The sequence below is a fragment of the Coccinella septempunctata genome, chromosome X, assembly GCF_907165205.1.
Source record: "Coccinella septempunctata chromosome X, icCocSept1.1, whole genome shotgun sequence".
Taxonomy (NCBI): Eukaryota; Metazoa; Arthropoda; class Insecta; order Coleoptera; family Coccinellidae; genus Coccinella; species Coccinella septempunctata.
Genome location: NC_058198.1, coordinates 6,269,542 through 6,288,080, shown reverse-complemented (window position 1 = coordinate 6,288,080; position 18,539 = coordinate 6,269,542). Strand labels below are relative to the sequence as shown.

Here is an 18,539-nt window from a genome sequence, read left to right as displayed (position 1 = left end):
GTTGCCAAAAAATTATTTATTCAATACATGGTGTTTATTGAATCATGACAACATAAAATGCACTCGTAAAATATTGAATTACAAAAAAACATATTTACAAAGTTTCCTTGTATCAGGGATATCCAAAACATCTATACCTACAAACAACTTGTATTCAAAACTGTTCCATCAAAATTAAATTACAACAGAAAAGACTAACTATTGGTTTCCTTAATATTTTCTTATACTACTAGGTATCTTATAATCAAATCGATCTGGATAGTTGTTGATGGCTGGAGGTGGAGGACAAGCTGGAGCCATAGATAAATTGGACCCCCCACTAAAGTTGGGGTTCCTTCCAGAGTTATTCCACCTGTAGAAGAACAACAACAGAATATCCAAGAGCTAACTAGATTCACAAGAAAGTTAGGTGTCTCTATGCGCTTACGAAATACTGATTGAATTGATTAATTTCTCATCTTTCTGACTAACCTGTCAGATGGTGCATTCGAACGCCAAGAGTCATCTTTAGGCCATTTTGAATTATTCGTGAATGGTTTTGATGGCGATGGCGAGTTCCACGATGACGAAGGTCCCCTCGAATCGAAATGAGGCAGATCTACAAAAAATAAAGGTGTCACTTTCTGCCGCAACTAACTGAACACAACCTAAGGTTCTATTTATGATGCAACATTCTAAGCACAACTTTGTTAATAATCTGGTTGGAATCTCCCAATCGTAGGCCGTTTGCATTATTTTTTCAGTTAATACATTATGAATGAAAAATAAGATAAGATAATCGACAGTGGGTCTAAATTGATTCGAACTATTGTTAATAAATCATTTGATAACTGAATTGGCCGTACGTTTAACGAAATCAAATGTGTTAGTCATGGAAAAATTCATCACTACAAGCTTACCAGCCGATGAGCTTGAATATGGTCTAGACGAGGATGTGGGCATTTTAGGCTTACCATCAGACATAACACGTCTGTCCCCTGGGCGATAGTGTGGGCTACGATCTCTTTCGCGCTCAAACCTGTGGTCTTTCGTCACTCTACAAATAAATTGACACTCAGGACTTAAGATACCTAACTAACAACAAATAAACGTCTACCTTGAGCTGACACTTGGAATAGAATCTCTACTGCGTTCGTGGATATCTCGATCACGCATATTTTCATAAGGTCTACCTTCGAATTTCCCAGAACTGGGCCTGCCGCCAATAGAGCTCGAGGAATGTCTGTTGCGATCGGATTCGAATTCTCTGCTACTCCTCTTATCGGATATTTCCCTCTTGTCATACAGAGACTTGTAATCCTTGGTGGCGAACTTCTTCGGTGGACTCGCATCTCTCAATTTGGAACTGAAATAATTAGCAAGGTACAGGTAAGGTTCATAATGAGAACAAATATTGATGACGCTAAGCACTCAACCATTCAAATACGCTGCTGATGAATGAATACAAAGAAAAACATCAAGATGCAATTACCTGCTCTCAAAGTGGGGTGGAGGGGGTTCATTGAAGTGTCTACCGTCGGAAGACCGTTTTCTATCATCAAAAGACTCGTCCCTTCGATAAGGGGCAGGCCTTTTTGCTGCCCTTCGGTCCTCTTCCAAACGAATCCTCGTCCTCTGCAGCTCCATCTTCTCCAGTTCTATCCTTTCGCGCTCTATCTTCTGCCTCTCACGCTCCAACCTGATCAGTTCGTTCTTCTCCCTTTCGATTTTTTCCCTCTCGATGCGCAGTTTCTCCCTTTCCCGTTCTAGCCTGACCGCTTCTGAACGTTGCCTACGTTCTATCTCCCTCTGGCGTAGTCTCTCCTCGTGTCTACGACGGGATTCCTCCCTAAGAAGACGCTCCTTTTCCCTCAGCCTTTGCCGTTCACGGGTCTCCTAACACGAGAAAAATATTTGATTTGTTATTCAATCGACTGATTTTTCCTAATTAAGAAAATATCGACGTCCCAGTGTCGACACAGTAAAAGCAGTAATGTCACGACATATATATTTTGAAGAGGTTTTAAGTTACACCCAGCTCCACTAAAAAAATTATTTCCAACTGCACACTTGGTAATTGAAAGAAAGGCATTTTCTCAAATTATTCGAAAAAATTAGAATAAAAGCGAAGATGTTACTTCTTGAGTCACAAAACAAGCATAACAGATATGAACATTTCTACTCTAGACTGGGCGATGGTATACCATAATGTTTATCAATGTATTTATTGTAGTTGAACCAAATTTTCGTAATGGAAGTATGGACAATGCGAAACGAGTTAAAAATATCTTTGATCAAAAACTTTTCCTGTGTGTATGAACCAGCAGATAGAAACTTACTCTTATCTTATCGAAAGTAAGAATTTCCTTATTCTTTTTATCACGAGATCGTGATCTAACGCTTGTACGCTCCTTCGATGTCCTTTTACTATCGCGGCTTTTCCTGTCACTGGACACGTGCTGAAAATTTCGGATGTTGAGGTGATTTTCCTGCACATTCATCGCATTTACCCTTATTTACCCTCTTTCTACTGTCGTCCTCTTTGCGGTCTCCCCCTTTATCATCCTTCTCCTCCTTATCTTCAGTCTTCTTTTCGGCATTCTCTTTCTCAGATTTCTCAGCTTCGGTGGATTTCGTTTTATCCTTCTCTTCGTTGCTATCGTTCGATTTTTTCGCGTCGTCCTCCTTTGCGCCTTTGGACGACGATTGGGGAGCCGGCGACTTATCCTTCCTCGAAGAGGATTTGGAACGTTCGGGGGATTTTCTTCCGTTTTTGCCCTGCTTCAGCTGCTCACCCCTAACCACGTCGAACTGGAATAAAGAGCAGGTATAGAGTCCATGGTTGGAGAGGAGGCTGCCGATTTACCTTCTCTATCTTGATGATGTGGCCATTGAGCTCTGTGTTATTCAAATTTTCAATGACCTTATTTGCATCTTCGACAGATCCCATGGTTACATAGCCAAAACAGCAGGTTCCAGGATACTTAGCGTTGACTACAACCTTAGCACCCACAACTTTACCGTACTGCGATAAAGCCTGTTTTATATCGCAAGCACGTGTATTCATAGCTACATTACTGATCCATATAGCGCGAGGGTTCGCATTACTAGGGACCTTCTTGCCATCTGCACCACTGTGGAAGAAACAGTACTACTTAAATATCGTCCAGGGTGTTCGAATCTTGAGGCCTGACAAAGTTCCTGTTATCGATATTTACACGAAAAAAGCACTCGATTTGTACAAGTAGATTTACTTCACTAATTCAACAACTTTTACTTCATAATTCAGCTTGATATGGAGTAGAATGTTTTTTTTTTCGACCATTCTTCACGTTAATTTCCAAGATAGAGAGAGAGAAAGTCCAGAAAAAATTCAGTATGCCGATATGTAGTTAAAAATAATAGGAGAATCTTATTGTAAACAAATATCAACTGGATAGTATTGCATATACGTCTAAATCAAGTTCCAAGGTATTCTTCAATCCTTGAATATGATATGAATAAAAAATTGAGGTATAATAGAGCACAATAATCATCAATATAATAATAATGATAAAAAGTTAATCAAGCCTCATCTTGGAAGGGAAAAGTTCAATTGAATGGCATTCCAAATTTTCTTTTTATCTCAACCGAACTAAATTTGAGCTCATATCAAAATTCACAGAAAGACTCGCCCGATAAAACAATCAAAATCTCAGCTACACAGTTGAAGGTTTCAAAATCATGTTATCATCCAAAAGTGTTTTTATCTTCAATCGAATTGGGAATTTCACTGAGAAAGTAACTGAATGAAATATTGTTACATTTTGATCTTCTACGGATATCACTGCAGACGAATAAAATTTCTCCCATCTGCAAGGTGAGATATTTAATCATCACATGGATATATTCAATTCTGCCTCCAGAAGCATTGAATCAATAAAAAAGGCCAGTTCAGTTTTCACCTCAGATTGAGTTGCTCTGAATCGTTCGTTAATGACTGAAAGGAGTAAAAATCTGGACCACTTGGCCGAAGCTAAGAGATTCTGTCTATTTGTGGGTTTGACATCAAGTGAACACATTTCTGTCTTCGTGACAAAAAAAAAACAGCCGCCTCTCACATGGCAAAACCGAACGCCCTAACAATATTGTCGTTTATCGTCAACGAATTTGAGTTTGTTTGTCAGACCTCTCATGCATCAATTTACTTCCAGTGTGATAAAAAATCAGCTGAAAAAATTATAGCTACCGGATTCCACATATATAATTCGAATTTCATCAGAGATGGAATTGCTAGCACTAAACGATTACCAAATCGAGATTATAATCAAAATAAATCTACTTCGATGATTATTCAGCCTGATGTTACAAGATGTTCTTTAGGTTTTTCCATCCAAGGAAAGATGTAATTTTTCCATAGTGTCTGCATAAATATCCAAGGAAGTTAAATACGGATGGATGTTTCTGCACGCCAAACTGATGCGAATGTTGATTAAAAATCCAGAATGATCCTTCACCATTCTCGAGATGAGCAACTGCTATAATCACTTTGCTATTCTGGCTCTTGCCCGTTGAACTTCCCCGAGATTCCTATGTTACTTCACTAAAGGGTAATTGTGGTAAATGGAAATGAATTGAACCAACCTAGAAGAATCTGCTGCTTCCTTCTTCGTAGTTTCAGCCTCCGATGTAGACTTGTCTTCTTTTTCCTCCTTGGTTTCTTCTTCATTTGCCGATTTCTTCTCATCTAGAGGAAGAAATGAAATCGAAGATATTTAAATTTTAGCTCAAAATTGGTGCCCCGTTGTCTGAGAACTTCACAGTTGTAAACATTAATAAACATTTTCAACAAAATACTGATTGAAATTCATTAGACATATAAATTCAAGATATTCCTAAGTAAACGCCTCCATATATTCACTTCACTTCTTACTTTCGTAACTATCTTGTGGTATTCACGAAACACTTACATGACTTTCATTCAGTGACATAAAAACTAACAAGTCTTCGCATTTCTTGCATCCCAATTATCTTCTTTTCTCGAACAAAAATCTGCTCTTCAAACAAAAAAATGCACTAAATCTTGATTTGATGGTCATGCGTTTCACTGCAATCATCCAGTTTAACAATATCTTCTCTCGCACAGATCCTGTCAGGTTGACACAAACCAAAACTCCAGATCGTCAGGAAGAAATATACTGCAACAACTCCTTTGTTCTCCTGGCTCAGCTCTTCATTTTTCAAGTCATTTATTTAATCTTCTTGTGGATATTCCACAATAATGTTAGTTTTTATGTCACTAATATCATGTCATACATATTTTTATTAGAGAGGTAATAAACAGGCTTGATAAGTATAAACATCAAATGCAGATCATTATGAAAGAGACTTACCTATTTCTGATTTCTCCTTTGTAGTCGTCTCCGATATGTTCTAAAACAAGATAAAAAATAAATTATACTTTCAAACTTGATGAGGTTCAAAACACTGGCTTCGACCCAGAGGATTCACAAGTGCCAGAATCAGAGTTCATGAAAACTCATATTAAAACACCAAAAATCATCTGTTTCTAAGGAGTGGTTGTTCAATACACTAAAAACAAACAAACAAACAACCAAGTACTAATTCTAGTTATAAATATTGACACCAGGTGGCGTTTTCCAAATTTCATATAGGCTCTGAAGGAGCTGCCGCTTCTTAACAAGGTTTATTCAACCACATTTGTACCGCACACAGAAATATGCAAAACACTTACTTCATCATCTTGAATCTTTTCCTCCTCTTCCAAAGTTAATGTAATGGGAGACTCATGATCGTCGTCTTTCTGCTGGCTTTTATCCTCATTATCAGTTTCCTATCATATGCATGAAAACATCAAATTTTAAATCTGCTTTCTTACAGAAAATAGATATTCTTCCTTATATGCTTTGAAAACTCACCTTTTCAGTTTCTGTGAAACTCTGTTCTAGTTTTTCCTTATTACAATCTTCAGTCTTCTCGGCTTCAGATTTACCTGGTTAAAGCAAGAATCATTTCATTAATAAATAAATCAACATAATATTTTTCATATTTACCAGAAACAGATAGCCTCTTACTAGGGACCTTCTCCTCTGAAGGATTGAACAAATAGGTCTCTGGATCCTCACCTTCGTCTGTTAGAGCCTAAATACAGAAAACATGACTAACAAATATTTGAACAGGCAATAGAAACATTTTCTATTCCAAGCTATATCGTTTCCATAACTTGAAGCTACAAGGAAATTGTTTATCGACTGAAACATTAATTAACACACCTTTTGTAATCTATCCATCAACACTTGCTTCACTCCCTTTTGATCCAATCCCCTTTTCTCCAATTCAATTCTTAAATGGACGACTCTCAATTCACTAAGTTTTTTACCATCAGATTCAGCCATGATAGCGAACTTTTTCGTCAAAATTTCGCTTAAATGGACGTATATTTAAAAATTATGGCTCTTCAATTTAATTGAGGAATCCAAAATGACTTCCGCGACACCTAACCACAGAATACAACACCTAACTTTTCGAGCTGATTTAAGCAGGGGCAGGGTTGCCAAATGGCATTTTCTGATTATACTTCAAATCAGAGCAGTTGTCTGCTTCAAATAAAAATTCCGGCGATTTTTTATTTTTAGCGTGTCAGGGAGGGCGGACAGAATATTCTGAAGGAATATACACAAAAATTGTAGTATTCAGTAGAAGACTCGTATTTATCAGTCAAAATTCTTCAACGTTCTTCAACGCACTTGGTTGGAAGATACAAAAGTATTCTTCGCAAAAATCACAAACTGTACTATATAACCTATTCTAAGTTAATTCTGCTGCATGCAATAACTCAATAAAATTATCCAATTGGTACGAAAAATGTGTACGAGATATTACAAATTCAATTCACATAAATTTGATATTAGTGTTTTTAGTTTCGACTCCGGAGGAAATAGAATAGTTTTTCTTTGCAAAATGCAATTTCAATACATTTTACCAAATATCAGCGAATAAGTTGCAAAATTTTCTGAGGAAAATAAGGATGTACTTTAGGTATTCAATTAATTCTCGAATGGATTTCCTAGATGTAAAGAAAAATCTTGAAATATGGCATATGCGCAAGCAAAATATTTTATACCGTGGATTTCATAGAATAGCAGAACAGTGATAATTTAAATAACTTTTCCCAAGGAAATGGAGAAATAAAGAATTAGAAAATGAGAAATTTTCTTTTAAATATGTGTGATCATGGATTCGCGATCTCATATTATATTATCTAGACGAGGCTTACGTATGTAATACTTCATGCATAGGGTACTTTCCCCAGTATGTTGGGTTGCCTACCTTGAATTGTTCAAGGCGTAATAATCTGCGTTTTCAATATCTGCCCCTCAAATTTTCCTTCTTTTCTTCAATTCTACACTTTCTTCAACCTTGGTTTGGACACGGAATCGTCAAAGACGAAAATGCTGCAATAGTTTTCAATAGGTACCCTATTGTATAATGTATAAGCCTGTTCATCGCATTTTCTACGAAGCAACTTTTACAAAATTTCAATAAAGCAAGGAAAATTTGCAATATTTCGTATGATTCAGGGGGTTATATGTCTAAGCTCTCCTCTACCCCCAAAACAATGTCTTTAACATAATTCTTTTACCAGATTTTTTCCGAATCAGTTTCTTTCAAGTTTTTGACAAAAGTATTTCGAATATTTCTCAAGAGAAGCTGATTTTTTAATTTTATATGACTAAATTGATCACAGGATTCGCAACGTAGGATTCATTCTTGTCCTCAATGACTTATTTTAGTCAAGTCAATATTTTACGACATTCAATTTAAAGGGTGTATGTTATTATTTTCGAGAGACAACTCGACTTATTCCAGATATGTATATATCTGGAATTTTTCTTGTTGTAAATTTGGAAAGATGTGTTCTCTTGCTATTTCTGTTTTTTGTGGGTTTCATGCATTAAAAAATATTTCAATATGAAAAACCCTTCATTTGAAATTCAAAGGAAAATCAAAGGGGATCATAAATACGAAATTTCAAGTTTTTCAACTCCTATATGAAGAGTTTTGGATATAACGAGTCGAGAAAAAAACAATATTTTGGGAATAAAGTGTGAGGTAATTATAAAATTTATTCCTAAGGATTCCAGCAACAATAGGTATGACATAATCGCCTTATTCGCCTTACTGTTTTTCATAGGAAATAGACGTATAATCCTTCCGTTCCCATGCTAACACCAGTAGTATGGCTATTTTCACATGAATCCTCCAAACCAGTACTTCGCAGACCTAGCTGATTTATCAACCGGGAATTTCTGAATTCAACAATAAATCGCTAATTTTCTTGAACTGAACCTGCCAACATTAGAGTTTATAAAGCGATCGGCCTTCTGATGATGACCATGATAGAGGTGCTCTCTCCATGTGAAACATATATTGGCCTATGACTTAACAGTAGTTGTGCGGCAGCCTGTTCATTTGTTTCATATTACGAAAATTAAATAAGTGCAGTTATATTGACATTTTCCAACGTAAGATGGGAATAATTGATCGTGTTTGTTTTGTGCTTGTCCTTTCGTGTGTCTTCATACAGGAATCCAGCCAACAAGGTAAGGTCGAGAGGTTGAGAAAAACGAAATTTTCGATATTGTAGGTGCTGATGGTAATAAATTTTTTTTCTTTATTTAGCACATTGATCTCAAATCAATTTTGGGATGTTGGATTATTCAGGATTTGGCCTTGCATTTCTCATTATACTTATATTATTTCGACTATTCATTTTGGAAATTTATATATTTTATTAAGAATATCTACATAAACAAAATATTTTTTCTCACGCCATGCACCTCATGAGCTTTTACAAAATAAACCATTTTAGAGTGTACAAATGATTAATGAATAGTACAGGTTTAAAACGCTGAGATTTTCTGGAATTTAAAACAAAATACTGATTCTCTGCGAGCCGTTAATTTTTCTTCAGATATCTACTGATGTCTCACAAATATTTCTATATCTATACAAAACGAAAGAAAGCAGTTCACAGATATATTCTCAATTTTTGAAAACAGAAATCGATTAAAGATCATCAACAATGAAAATTCTATTGGTTTCCTTCTGAAAATCACGTTATAAAATATCAGAATTACAATGGACTTGTATAAATACGTAACTGAAATACGAAGAAGTTATTTCCAAAATGAGGTGAACAAAATATTTGCTCAACGATCAAATGAACGAATTCTACCAGACGAAAATGGTCATTTGAGGGAAAAACTATTGATTCTTTTTCATGAAAATATAATGTGGTGAAACAAATATAACATAAGAATTTTCCTCTAATTCAATTAAAACCTTTCTTCTTCATAAAAAAGTTTGCTTCGTTGTAAAATATAGGATATTAGGAAAATCAAAAAGTATAAATAAAAAATCCCAATATCGACTACTCAGGAATAGTTTGTATTTTATCCCACAGGAATTATTGGATAATATTTCATACAAATTTAAAGTTATACTTTGTTGGAAAAGTTCAGAAAAATAGCAATTGAAAAAAGAAATGAGTAATTCTGAAAATATAGCTCAATACATATATTGAATTGATATGTATGGCCGATACTTGATGAAAATCTATAATAATCAAACTAAAGAATCAACTTAAATGATTCTACCTAACAATATTGAGTATTGAGTAGGTACTCAAAGCTAACGATGAGTTTCCAACCACTACATACACGTGTTACACGTTCACAATAGATTTCTCAGCTGGGTAGTACCTTCACCCAGCTTCAGTTTCGCGCAATAAAGAATAAAGAAACAATAATTCGAATAATTTAGTAGTGATATGAACATACTTTCAAATTCAGGAAGAATTTGAAGTAATGCTTAAAAATATGCTTGTTTGAAGTCTAGAAAACTTGTCAATATTTTACTGAAAAATATAGCACCCCGAATCCATACCATTTTTTAAGGTGAGTGGTGTATTACATTTTGTGCAATAAGAATCAGAAAACTGGTTCCAATTTTTTTTTCGAACAACTTCCATGAGTTCATTAACCATATAATGATGACTATAGTAACATCCTCCAGACAAGATTTTATCAGTGTTTATTGAGATTGAAAACTTTTTTGTGACAAATACTTTTCCTCTACATATTTTTTGGAAATTCCCATTAATCTTTTCCCACAATTGATAGGAAATTACTGAAAAATCAACATTTATGCTGTATTCTTATATATGAATTGTGTTCTGAAAATCACTAGTTTATTTTCATAAAATAAGTAAGTGAAAATTGCATTTTGTGAAAAAGTTGATAATGGTCCGTATATTCTCCCACATCCTATTCAGAAGTCCGCATTAAGGGGAAATGTATTTCGTCATGAATTCAAACTTATTAGTTTCCTACGTAGAATAATAATAGTTTAATCAATTAATTGACTGATATGGGCATCATTCTCGTAGCAGAAATATTCAGGGTCAATTCCGATTAAAATGAAACTGGAGCAATGTTAATCGATTCGCGTAGAAAATATGAATGAACATTATTCATAAGATAGACCAGGAGATGACTGCACTCATCCGTCAAAAAATTCGCCTCATAATTGTGTGAATTTAGATTCGTGTCGTATTCAATATTCAAAAAAATATTTCTCAAAATTCCATTGAACTCGGTGCAACCGTTCGATCTTGACGAATTTTTAACTGACCCCATCTTTTTGGGAATTTTTCGAAGGTATAAACTTTGGATACGAGTATCTCCCAGAAAAATCATATAGGTCTAAATGTTATACATAATTTAAAAGAACAACTATGTAGTTTCTTCAGATAATTTAATTTCTTTGAATAATGTAAACGACTCTAATGAGACCTTCGAAATTATCAGATGAAAGGTAATGCGTGTAGAATATTCAGCAGAGTCCTTCTTTAAACGACAAAACTTTAAGAGTTAGGACCATTTTTGAAAATCTATTGTGTGATTAGTTAGAGTGACAAATAATTGAATATAGGTAACTCGGACAGTTCGAGATTATCTAAGGAATATTTTGTAACATTCCAGGTAATTTCAAAAACATAAGTGCTTTTCATAGAAGAATTTCTTTTATGAGAGTTTATTCACGTATATCTTTGGTTTTCGAAGAATTTCCCATTAAAATAAATAGATGATTATAATTCACTTCATTGGGATTCCTCAACAATCAATCATTCCTATCAGAAAAATATTTGGTAGCTTTGGAGACTTTTAAAGCAACAAAAAAACCTTTTTTTTGTGGATAATAATGACATGAATCATTTATCGTTCGAATGTTAATTTTCAGGGAAATAAAAAACTGCCATGTCACACGTTAACTTCTGATAAGGAGAAAAAGCACTTATTCGTGGAGAAGAAAAAATTATTTTTACCATATGAATTTTTGAGTAGATATTGGAAGTACGAAACTCTATTGAGTATAAGTTTCCCAAAATTTGTCAAAATTTTCGTGTAACCTAGACAATAGTTCGAATAGGGAGGAGATATGTCAGAAAGGATTAAAAAATATAAAAATGCGTAGAAATTGTATTGATTTTTACGGTAAAGCAGTCGATCCATGTCTTGAACACTGCAATAAGTGATTTTCGAGTACTTCACCTTCAGCTGTCCGAAAGAAGAATCTCTTGCCTGAAATTCTTCGAATATTTCGAAAGAACGATGCCAACAACAGAGGTGATAATCGACCTTGCCATTCGTATTCAGGTAACACGGTCCGAAATGTAATAATAATACAAATAAATCTATTATAGATTGTTAAACGAATACCTTCAACTCGAAACATTTGAATCATCAAAATAAAGTATTTCAACATCCAATGAATGTCATTAGTTCCATTTTGGGAAATCCTGTATTTACGAAACACGGATTTTGTGTGACATATCTTCTATTCAGAGCCAAGGCCCGTGGATTTACCTAAATACTGACCTTTATTACGTGTCGGTAGCTCTATAAAAAGCCCTAAAACGATGCCGTGATGCGGATCTGGATTAATAAACGTAATTTTTTCCTTTCACACCGTTGTTGTAACAATTGACCGACGGAAAAATGAATTTGTACAGAACGTAAGTTACGGTCTGTCGATTTTTGGTTGAGATGTTGAATAATCAGACATGTTTTATTGAGTATTTCCAGCGGAACAAGTTTATTCTGTTCGATGAGCGAATGAAAAGTGGTCAGCATTGAAAACACGTACATCAAATAGAAAATGCGAATCATACGTATATCACCACAGGGTATTGAAAGCATCAATCAATTTGTATATCTAATAGAAGATGTAAACATCATACGAGTAACGATAATATTCAATAAATATTAACAGTAATTCAATCTTTTTTTTGCTCAGAAAGTAATAATTTTTTCAAAGGCGTAAAGCCAAGCACTGGTTTTTACAACTTCATTGGATTAGTTTTTTGGGAAATATTGTGGATAATCTTTTTTCTGACAGACAAACAGCGTTGGACATCGATGGGTTATGAATCTGAAAGAAGGCTTAAAGTTCCTGAATATGCGTCAGCACTTTTCTCAGTTTCTTAATCTACATGTCTGAAAGCCGTGAAAATTTCAAGAGAGGTTACAATTCCCTTTTCGTAGATGATTCCAAAGTTCATTTTTAGAAATAATGAACCAAAACACCCTTACTTATGTCAGTGGGCTCTTTTAACCTCCACAAATACATCCTCAATTCGTTTTGTTCGAATAATTCCACATCCTAAAGCTCTCTCAAACTTGGCAGCTATTTTACTCAAAGCAAACCAAAACAAATTAATAATGATAAATAGGTTTAGTCTCCCACAGCCACCAATTAAAGACAATTAATGATTAATCAGAATTAGCTGCGTCCTATTATTGCATCTTTGTTTCAACCACAATTATATCTCACGAGATTTAATTCGAATCACCTGGTAACCGAAAGACACTTCAATGAAGTGAATTAATAAGTGGAGGAAAATTAATATATAGGAAAAATTTTACCTTCAATCATTTTACTCAGTGTCAAATTGTTGTACTGTACCTTCGAAGATGATTGATCGTTTTTGATCGCAATTCTGTTTTCGAACTTCATCTTTTTGACTGTAATGTGAAATTGCTTGAATTTTCAAGTCAAGACACTATGTGCACTAATGAGAATAAAAATATTTCGACGACAATGATTTGAGGGCTTTTAATAGCCGTCAAGTATGTGATAGTTATACTAATATCTTCATGAATTGATAAAGTTCGATCAGAATTCATTGAATGATCATCTCAACCACATCCTTGTGCTTCTTGTTAGTGTGATTAATTTGCGGCGATTCTAGTCGTTAAGATGTAAACGATGTCACTATGACTACCAATCTATACTAGACTAGAGTAATCTACTACAGTACAGTGACGTCTGTCACGTTTGTTTAATTCAGATGTTATAAGAGAGCTTCAAAGAAATCAGAGAAGGATTAGGTTGTGACCATCATTATTCTGAATAAGCCAGCTAAAATACTTCGTCCATCAATCGATTTTTCCAAACATTGTTACATTTTTTAAATAATGTGTACCTCGTGTCACATTCATGATTCAAAACTTGAAGGAAAGAGGGAAACATGCCTCTGTCCAAACAAAATTTAAGGCTTTTGGAAGAATCTATTACTTGTAGTTAGGAAGGGTAGTGTGTTGTAGGTTAAACAGCAAATTTTCTGTTTTGTTTTCAGAGGGTGTTTTTTGCGAGACCCCAAACCAAGAACCAGGTGCCTGCCTGAGCATATACCAATGCCCCGCGCTACTGAACATCCTCAAAACCCAGTCTAATAACCCCCAAGCCGTAGCCTTCCTCAGAAACTCAGTATGTTTCCGCAACGGAAACATCCCCATCGTTTGCTGTCCCACACAAAGGGTGCGAACGCCAAATCCATTCTTAGAACCTGATCCAACGCCTCCTACAAATAACGCTATTGATCCGGTCACCAAGGATCCATACCCTCAACCACAAACCCAGCCGACGACTAGTGGGAAACTTCTGAGGAAACCTAACTGTGGATATTCTAACATCACCAACTCTAGAATTGTAGGAGGAGTGCCAGCCAAACTTGGTGAGTAGGTAAAATAAAAAAATTCATATCATTCGTCTGATTGAGACCAATACCACCTGTGGCAGACTTTTGAGATGACTAGAATCTTATATTCACCAGCTGAACAGATATTTTGTTCAAATGAAGACCCACTAATGAGGGATCAACAAAACATGGAGCAATTAAACTAAAAAAAAAATGACGTGACTGCTGCAGAAAACATGTCAAACATGGGACCAGCATCACGAAGTCAGCTTGGGCTAAGAAATTTCATTTCTATAAGGCTCAAATCAGCTAAGGCTGCCCTTATATTTCTTCATGTTGGGAGAGAAAACCCTCCAAAGTTTCCAGAAAAATACTGTACTCCTGTTTGGTTTCGGACACCAAAGCATTATCTGCAACTTTTGGCATGCTCGTATATGACTGATTGATTCTCTAGCCATTAGGAATCATTTGCAGTCATCAGAATTTTGAAAAAAAGTGGTCACTGGTTAGTTAGTTCATGGAAAACATCATTAAATTGCACAGTTTCTTCAGATTTCTTATATAAACAGACCAGCAGTATTATAAAATAAATTTTATCTGATAAACATATTTATTTGAATAGGTTTATAATTGGCACTTGAATTGAAGAAGTGGTCAGTGAATCTTCACTTGTCGATTCCGATTGTTGTCCTTGAAGATTCTCTGATCTCAGAGGATGCTTTTAACTCCTACGATGGGATGAGATTTCATTGTTCTCACAATGTAACCTAAAAAAATGTTATTCCTTCGGATGACTTAGATGTTTTTCTACTCTGAATGGAAATAAATTAACACCTCCAATTTGAAGGACTATGGAAGGTTTTGGAAACTTTTATATGTAATTTGTCTGTCTTATATCATATAATGGAATTCACCATTCATGCATACTTCGATGAAGTCGATAAGAGAATCACGATTTTGTCGAATCTAAGACCTTTGCCTCTGTTCTTATATTTATTGAAAAAGCAATGAACGAATTTTTCCTTTGGAACTTTTCACTAAATTTTTTGTGGAAATTGTATGAAATTGTATGATTCATGTGAATTTTCAGTTCGATCGATAGATCAAAATATATAAATGCATTTCCTGTTCTAATTTCGTTCATTACATTTCACCCTGCAAAGCGAAAAATGATTGAAAATTAAAAGTTTCACATCCTGAATTCTGCGATTATTTTCATTCCAGTTATATATCAATAATTCCGGTTTAATTGAATGAAATAGCTTCCTTTTCCTGTTGCGATATTCTTTATACTCACGTGTGGTTTGAATTATTATTAGAATTATGAATATTCAAATATAGCATAGCTGTATGAACTAATTCCTTTGATATCTTAAAATACTCAGGGAGGAATTATCACAGCGATGAATCAATAAAACCAAGAGTCTCAGAAATGGCGAAAAATAACTTTAACTTGAAATAAAATATTTCGAAAAGATACAATAAAGGCTTATAGACAACCAAGTCGACCACACCATTTCAAGGATAACCAGGAAGAATACTAATGTCTTCAATTTTTCAACTCAGTCTGCCAGAAGAATAGTAATTTTTAGATTATCATTCGAAATTCTCAAACTGTTGAGAGGTTTTCGTTAAAACCGCAAAGGAACTTCGATTTATAGACCTGTCGAGTAAATTCATTCCGTATGAGACGTTTTTCTAAAGTTATGCAAAAGACTCATGGAAATTCCGAAACACCTAGGTTTTAATTGAGAAAGATATCCTATATCACACTTCATATCAACAGGATGTTTCATTTGATACCAAGATTCATAAAAGGTTTACATTATGAGTAAAGAATGTCGTAAATTCATTGGTGAATCTTTGAATACACTCATTGAACTTCAAGATAATCTAATTTGTTTTAGGATAATTCAATAAAATTATCCTCAGTATTTTTTTTGTAGTTTTCCAATATTTCAATTGACAGAAAGTTGGCGAAACAACTTGAATTACTCAAAAAGGATTCAATCAGATTTTTGTTGGACACTAAATATAATATATCGCTGAAACATTTTCAGATTGGAGATTAATCTCACTTAAATTTACAGGAGAGTTTCCTTGGATGGTAATTTTGGGTTATAGAAATAGCAAAAATCCATCTATACCGAAATGGTTGTGTGGAGCTTCACTTATTTCAGACAGACATGTTCTAACTGCTGGCCATTGTGTCCATGGAAGATCTGATCTGTAAGTTGGCCCAAGAACTTATCTCTAATAATTTGCCATGTTTGTGTATCATTCCTTTTTTTTTGTACAGTAATACTTTGCTCCCATTCAGCTCGATCCTTGTTGATAATAATTCTCGCAATCAGTAGTTCATTTTTCTGTTCAGGCTTAACTAAATTTTCTAGGAATGATAAGAAATGAAAATTTTTATAAACTGCATTCTTCCTTTGTTTCGACAACTTTATATGTTCAGTTTTGACGTTATATCATCGGATTGAGAAAAAAGTTGCACCCGTTGTTTCAGCACCACCTTGAACATTCAGAGAGAAAGTTGTTGAATGAGAAGTTCAAAAAATTATGCTAATCGAATACCTGTTCAAAAGATACAGGGAGTAATAAAAGTGTTTTTTTTTAATTAATGTTACCAAAGTCCCAAGCAGGGATATATTAATATTATCAAAAACAGGTTTAGAAAAATCAATTAAAAAAAATACATTGGAAAAGAAACTGAAGTATTTCCGGATAGAAACAAAAATTTTGAGAATTCTTCAAAATCACAAACATTACCACATTCATTCCTTTGCATAGCAACGCCAAGTTTCAAAATTCTAAAATAAAATTGCTGCTTGTATGAATTTTTCCACCCTCAGAAGCTTCGTGACTTTTTTTAATGTGACATGCTGTAAATGCAGACTGTAGCAGTTTCCTTTGTTGGAAATGAATTATCCCCAATTTCTTCCAGGTATTTAGCAAGAATTGGAGATTTGGATTTGTATTCTGAGAATGATGGGGCATCACCTGAAGATATTCCTCTAGAAAGTGCAAGAGTGCATGAAGACTATAGTCCAGTAAAATTCACGAACGACGTAGCTATTTTGAAACTTTCCAAGAGAGTTAATCATCGTAAGTTGGAAAAACTTTTCATTTTAATTATTTCCCAGATTTTCGTAATTTTTTCTAACTTCTTCATCTATAATAATTATCTATAAATAATAATCATTACCAAATATGATCACAACATTAATATATTTTATATGATTTTATATACATCGCCATTTTTGGCGAAATCAGTTTGGTATTCTTCATGTTTGATGATCAGAAGAAAAGAAATCCTGCTCTTTTTTTTCATGAATTGAAAGTAAAATTCTATTGCAGCTTCTGTTTGGCCAGTTTGTTTACCTGTAGATGATGGTTTAAGGACCAGGAATTTTGTAAGGACGCAACCAGTTGTGGCTGGATGGGGAAGTACTAATTTCAGTAAGTTCGAATTTAATATGTAAGATGTACACCAATTTCAGATTTTCAAATGAGCAATTTCATTCGCCGAAAAAATTGACTTGAATATTAACTCTTATTGAATTTCACGTGCACGAAAACAAGTGTTTATGTAGAATAAAACACAGATAATATTTTTTAGATGGCCCAACAAGTACAACCCTCCTTGAAGTAGCAGTACCAGTGGTGAGTACGGATGAATGCAGAAGAGCTTACAGCAAGCAGAATTCGGTGATTGACGAGAGGGTGCTCTGTGCTGGATTCGCAAGAGGGGGCAAAGATTCTTGCAAGGGGGACTCAGGGGGACCCTTGATGTTTATCGAAAGTGAACCTAACAATCTTCGAATCACCCAAATAGGGGTTGTCTCCTACGGTTTCAGATGTGCTGAGGCTGGATATCCTGGAGTTTATACCAGAATAACCAACTTCCTGGACTGGATAGAGAGGAACCTGATTTGAGCAAAAGGTGGATCGAAAACAGAATGATGTAAATAGATTTCATTGAGCTTATATATTGTAAATGCAGTTTTTAGGAGGAACTTTTATTCGCAAATTTTATATTTTAATTTAAGCTGAAAAATAAGTATCTTTAGAAAATTTGTTGATTGATTTTTTGTTAGTGTGAGCGCTGAAAAATTTTCTCGTTATTTTTTATATTATTTGCTAGGTACATTGGCTCATTTATTTTAGTGATCGAAAAAAGGCTTTAATTATACCTACGTAAAAAACATGATTCCCAATAAGATCCAGAGAAAACAACCAAAATATAGCCCCTACATTCACTGAAAATCGTTCTTTTGTACTCCCTTGTCAACCCTTGTAATTTTTTAGTAGAATTAATTGTGATTTCATAACGTTAAATGTACGATATGTGTGATAATACCTGTATCCATTGTATTATACAAAGTATTCCTTACCAATTTTTCCCTTTGAATGTGTCATGTGTGTTCTATTGCAGCTTAATTGAAACATTCCTTTGTGATATATGTATGTTGAAATAAAATCACGAAGATATCAGTTGATCGTTTTATTT

At 34.5% G+C, this 18,539-nt stretch overlaps 2 protein-coding genes across 3 annotated transcripts; one reads left to right on the top strand and one right to left on the bottom strand.

The window, feature by feature from the left end:
- Window position 1: 1 nt before the first annotated feature.
- On the bottom strand, window positions 2-6,487 carry LOC123321416 (scaffold attachment factor B2-like). 2 transcript variants are annotated; one of them, XM_044908993.1, is made up of 14 exons: window positions 6,252-6,487; window positions 6,033-6,120; window positions 5,898-5,971; window positions 5,714-5,812; window positions 5,352-5,391; window positions 4,603-4,705; window positions 2,846-3,113; window positions 2,500-2,790; window positions 2,319-2,438; window positions 1,472-1,875; window positions 1,097-1,345; window positions 900-1,036; window positions 472-598; window positions 2-352 (listed from the first exon to the last, which is right to left on the bottom strand). In XM_044908993.1, the coding sequence occupies exons 1-14, from the start codon at window positions 6,372-6,374 to the stop codon at window positions 211-213; spliced, it is 2,265 nt and encodes a 754-aa protein (XP_044764928.1). In that variant the 5' UTR covers window positions 6,375-6,487; the 3' UTR covers window positions 2-210. The 2 variants fall into 2 exon arrangements, with proteins under 2 accessions (XP_044764928.1, XP_044764930.1); XM_044908995.1 differs by having other exon boundaries at window positions 954-1,036.
- A 1,750-nt stretch (window positions 6,488-8,237) lies between these two features.
- LOC123321542 (venom protease-like) lies at window positions 8,238-18,523 on the top strand. Its single transcript, XM_044909203.1, has 6 exons — window positions 8,238-8,582; window positions 13,682-14,059; window positions 16,114-16,252; window positions 16,974-17,134; window positions 17,387-17,488; window positions 17,649-18,523. The coding sequence occupies exons 1-6, from the start codon at window positions 8,510-8,512 to the stop codon at window positions 17,963-17,965; spliced, it is 1,170 nt and encodes a 389-aa protein (XP_044765138.1). The 5' UTR covers window positions 8,238-8,509; the 3' UTR covers window positions 17,966-18,523.
- The last annotated feature ends 16 nt before the right edge of the window (window positions 18,524-18,539 follow it).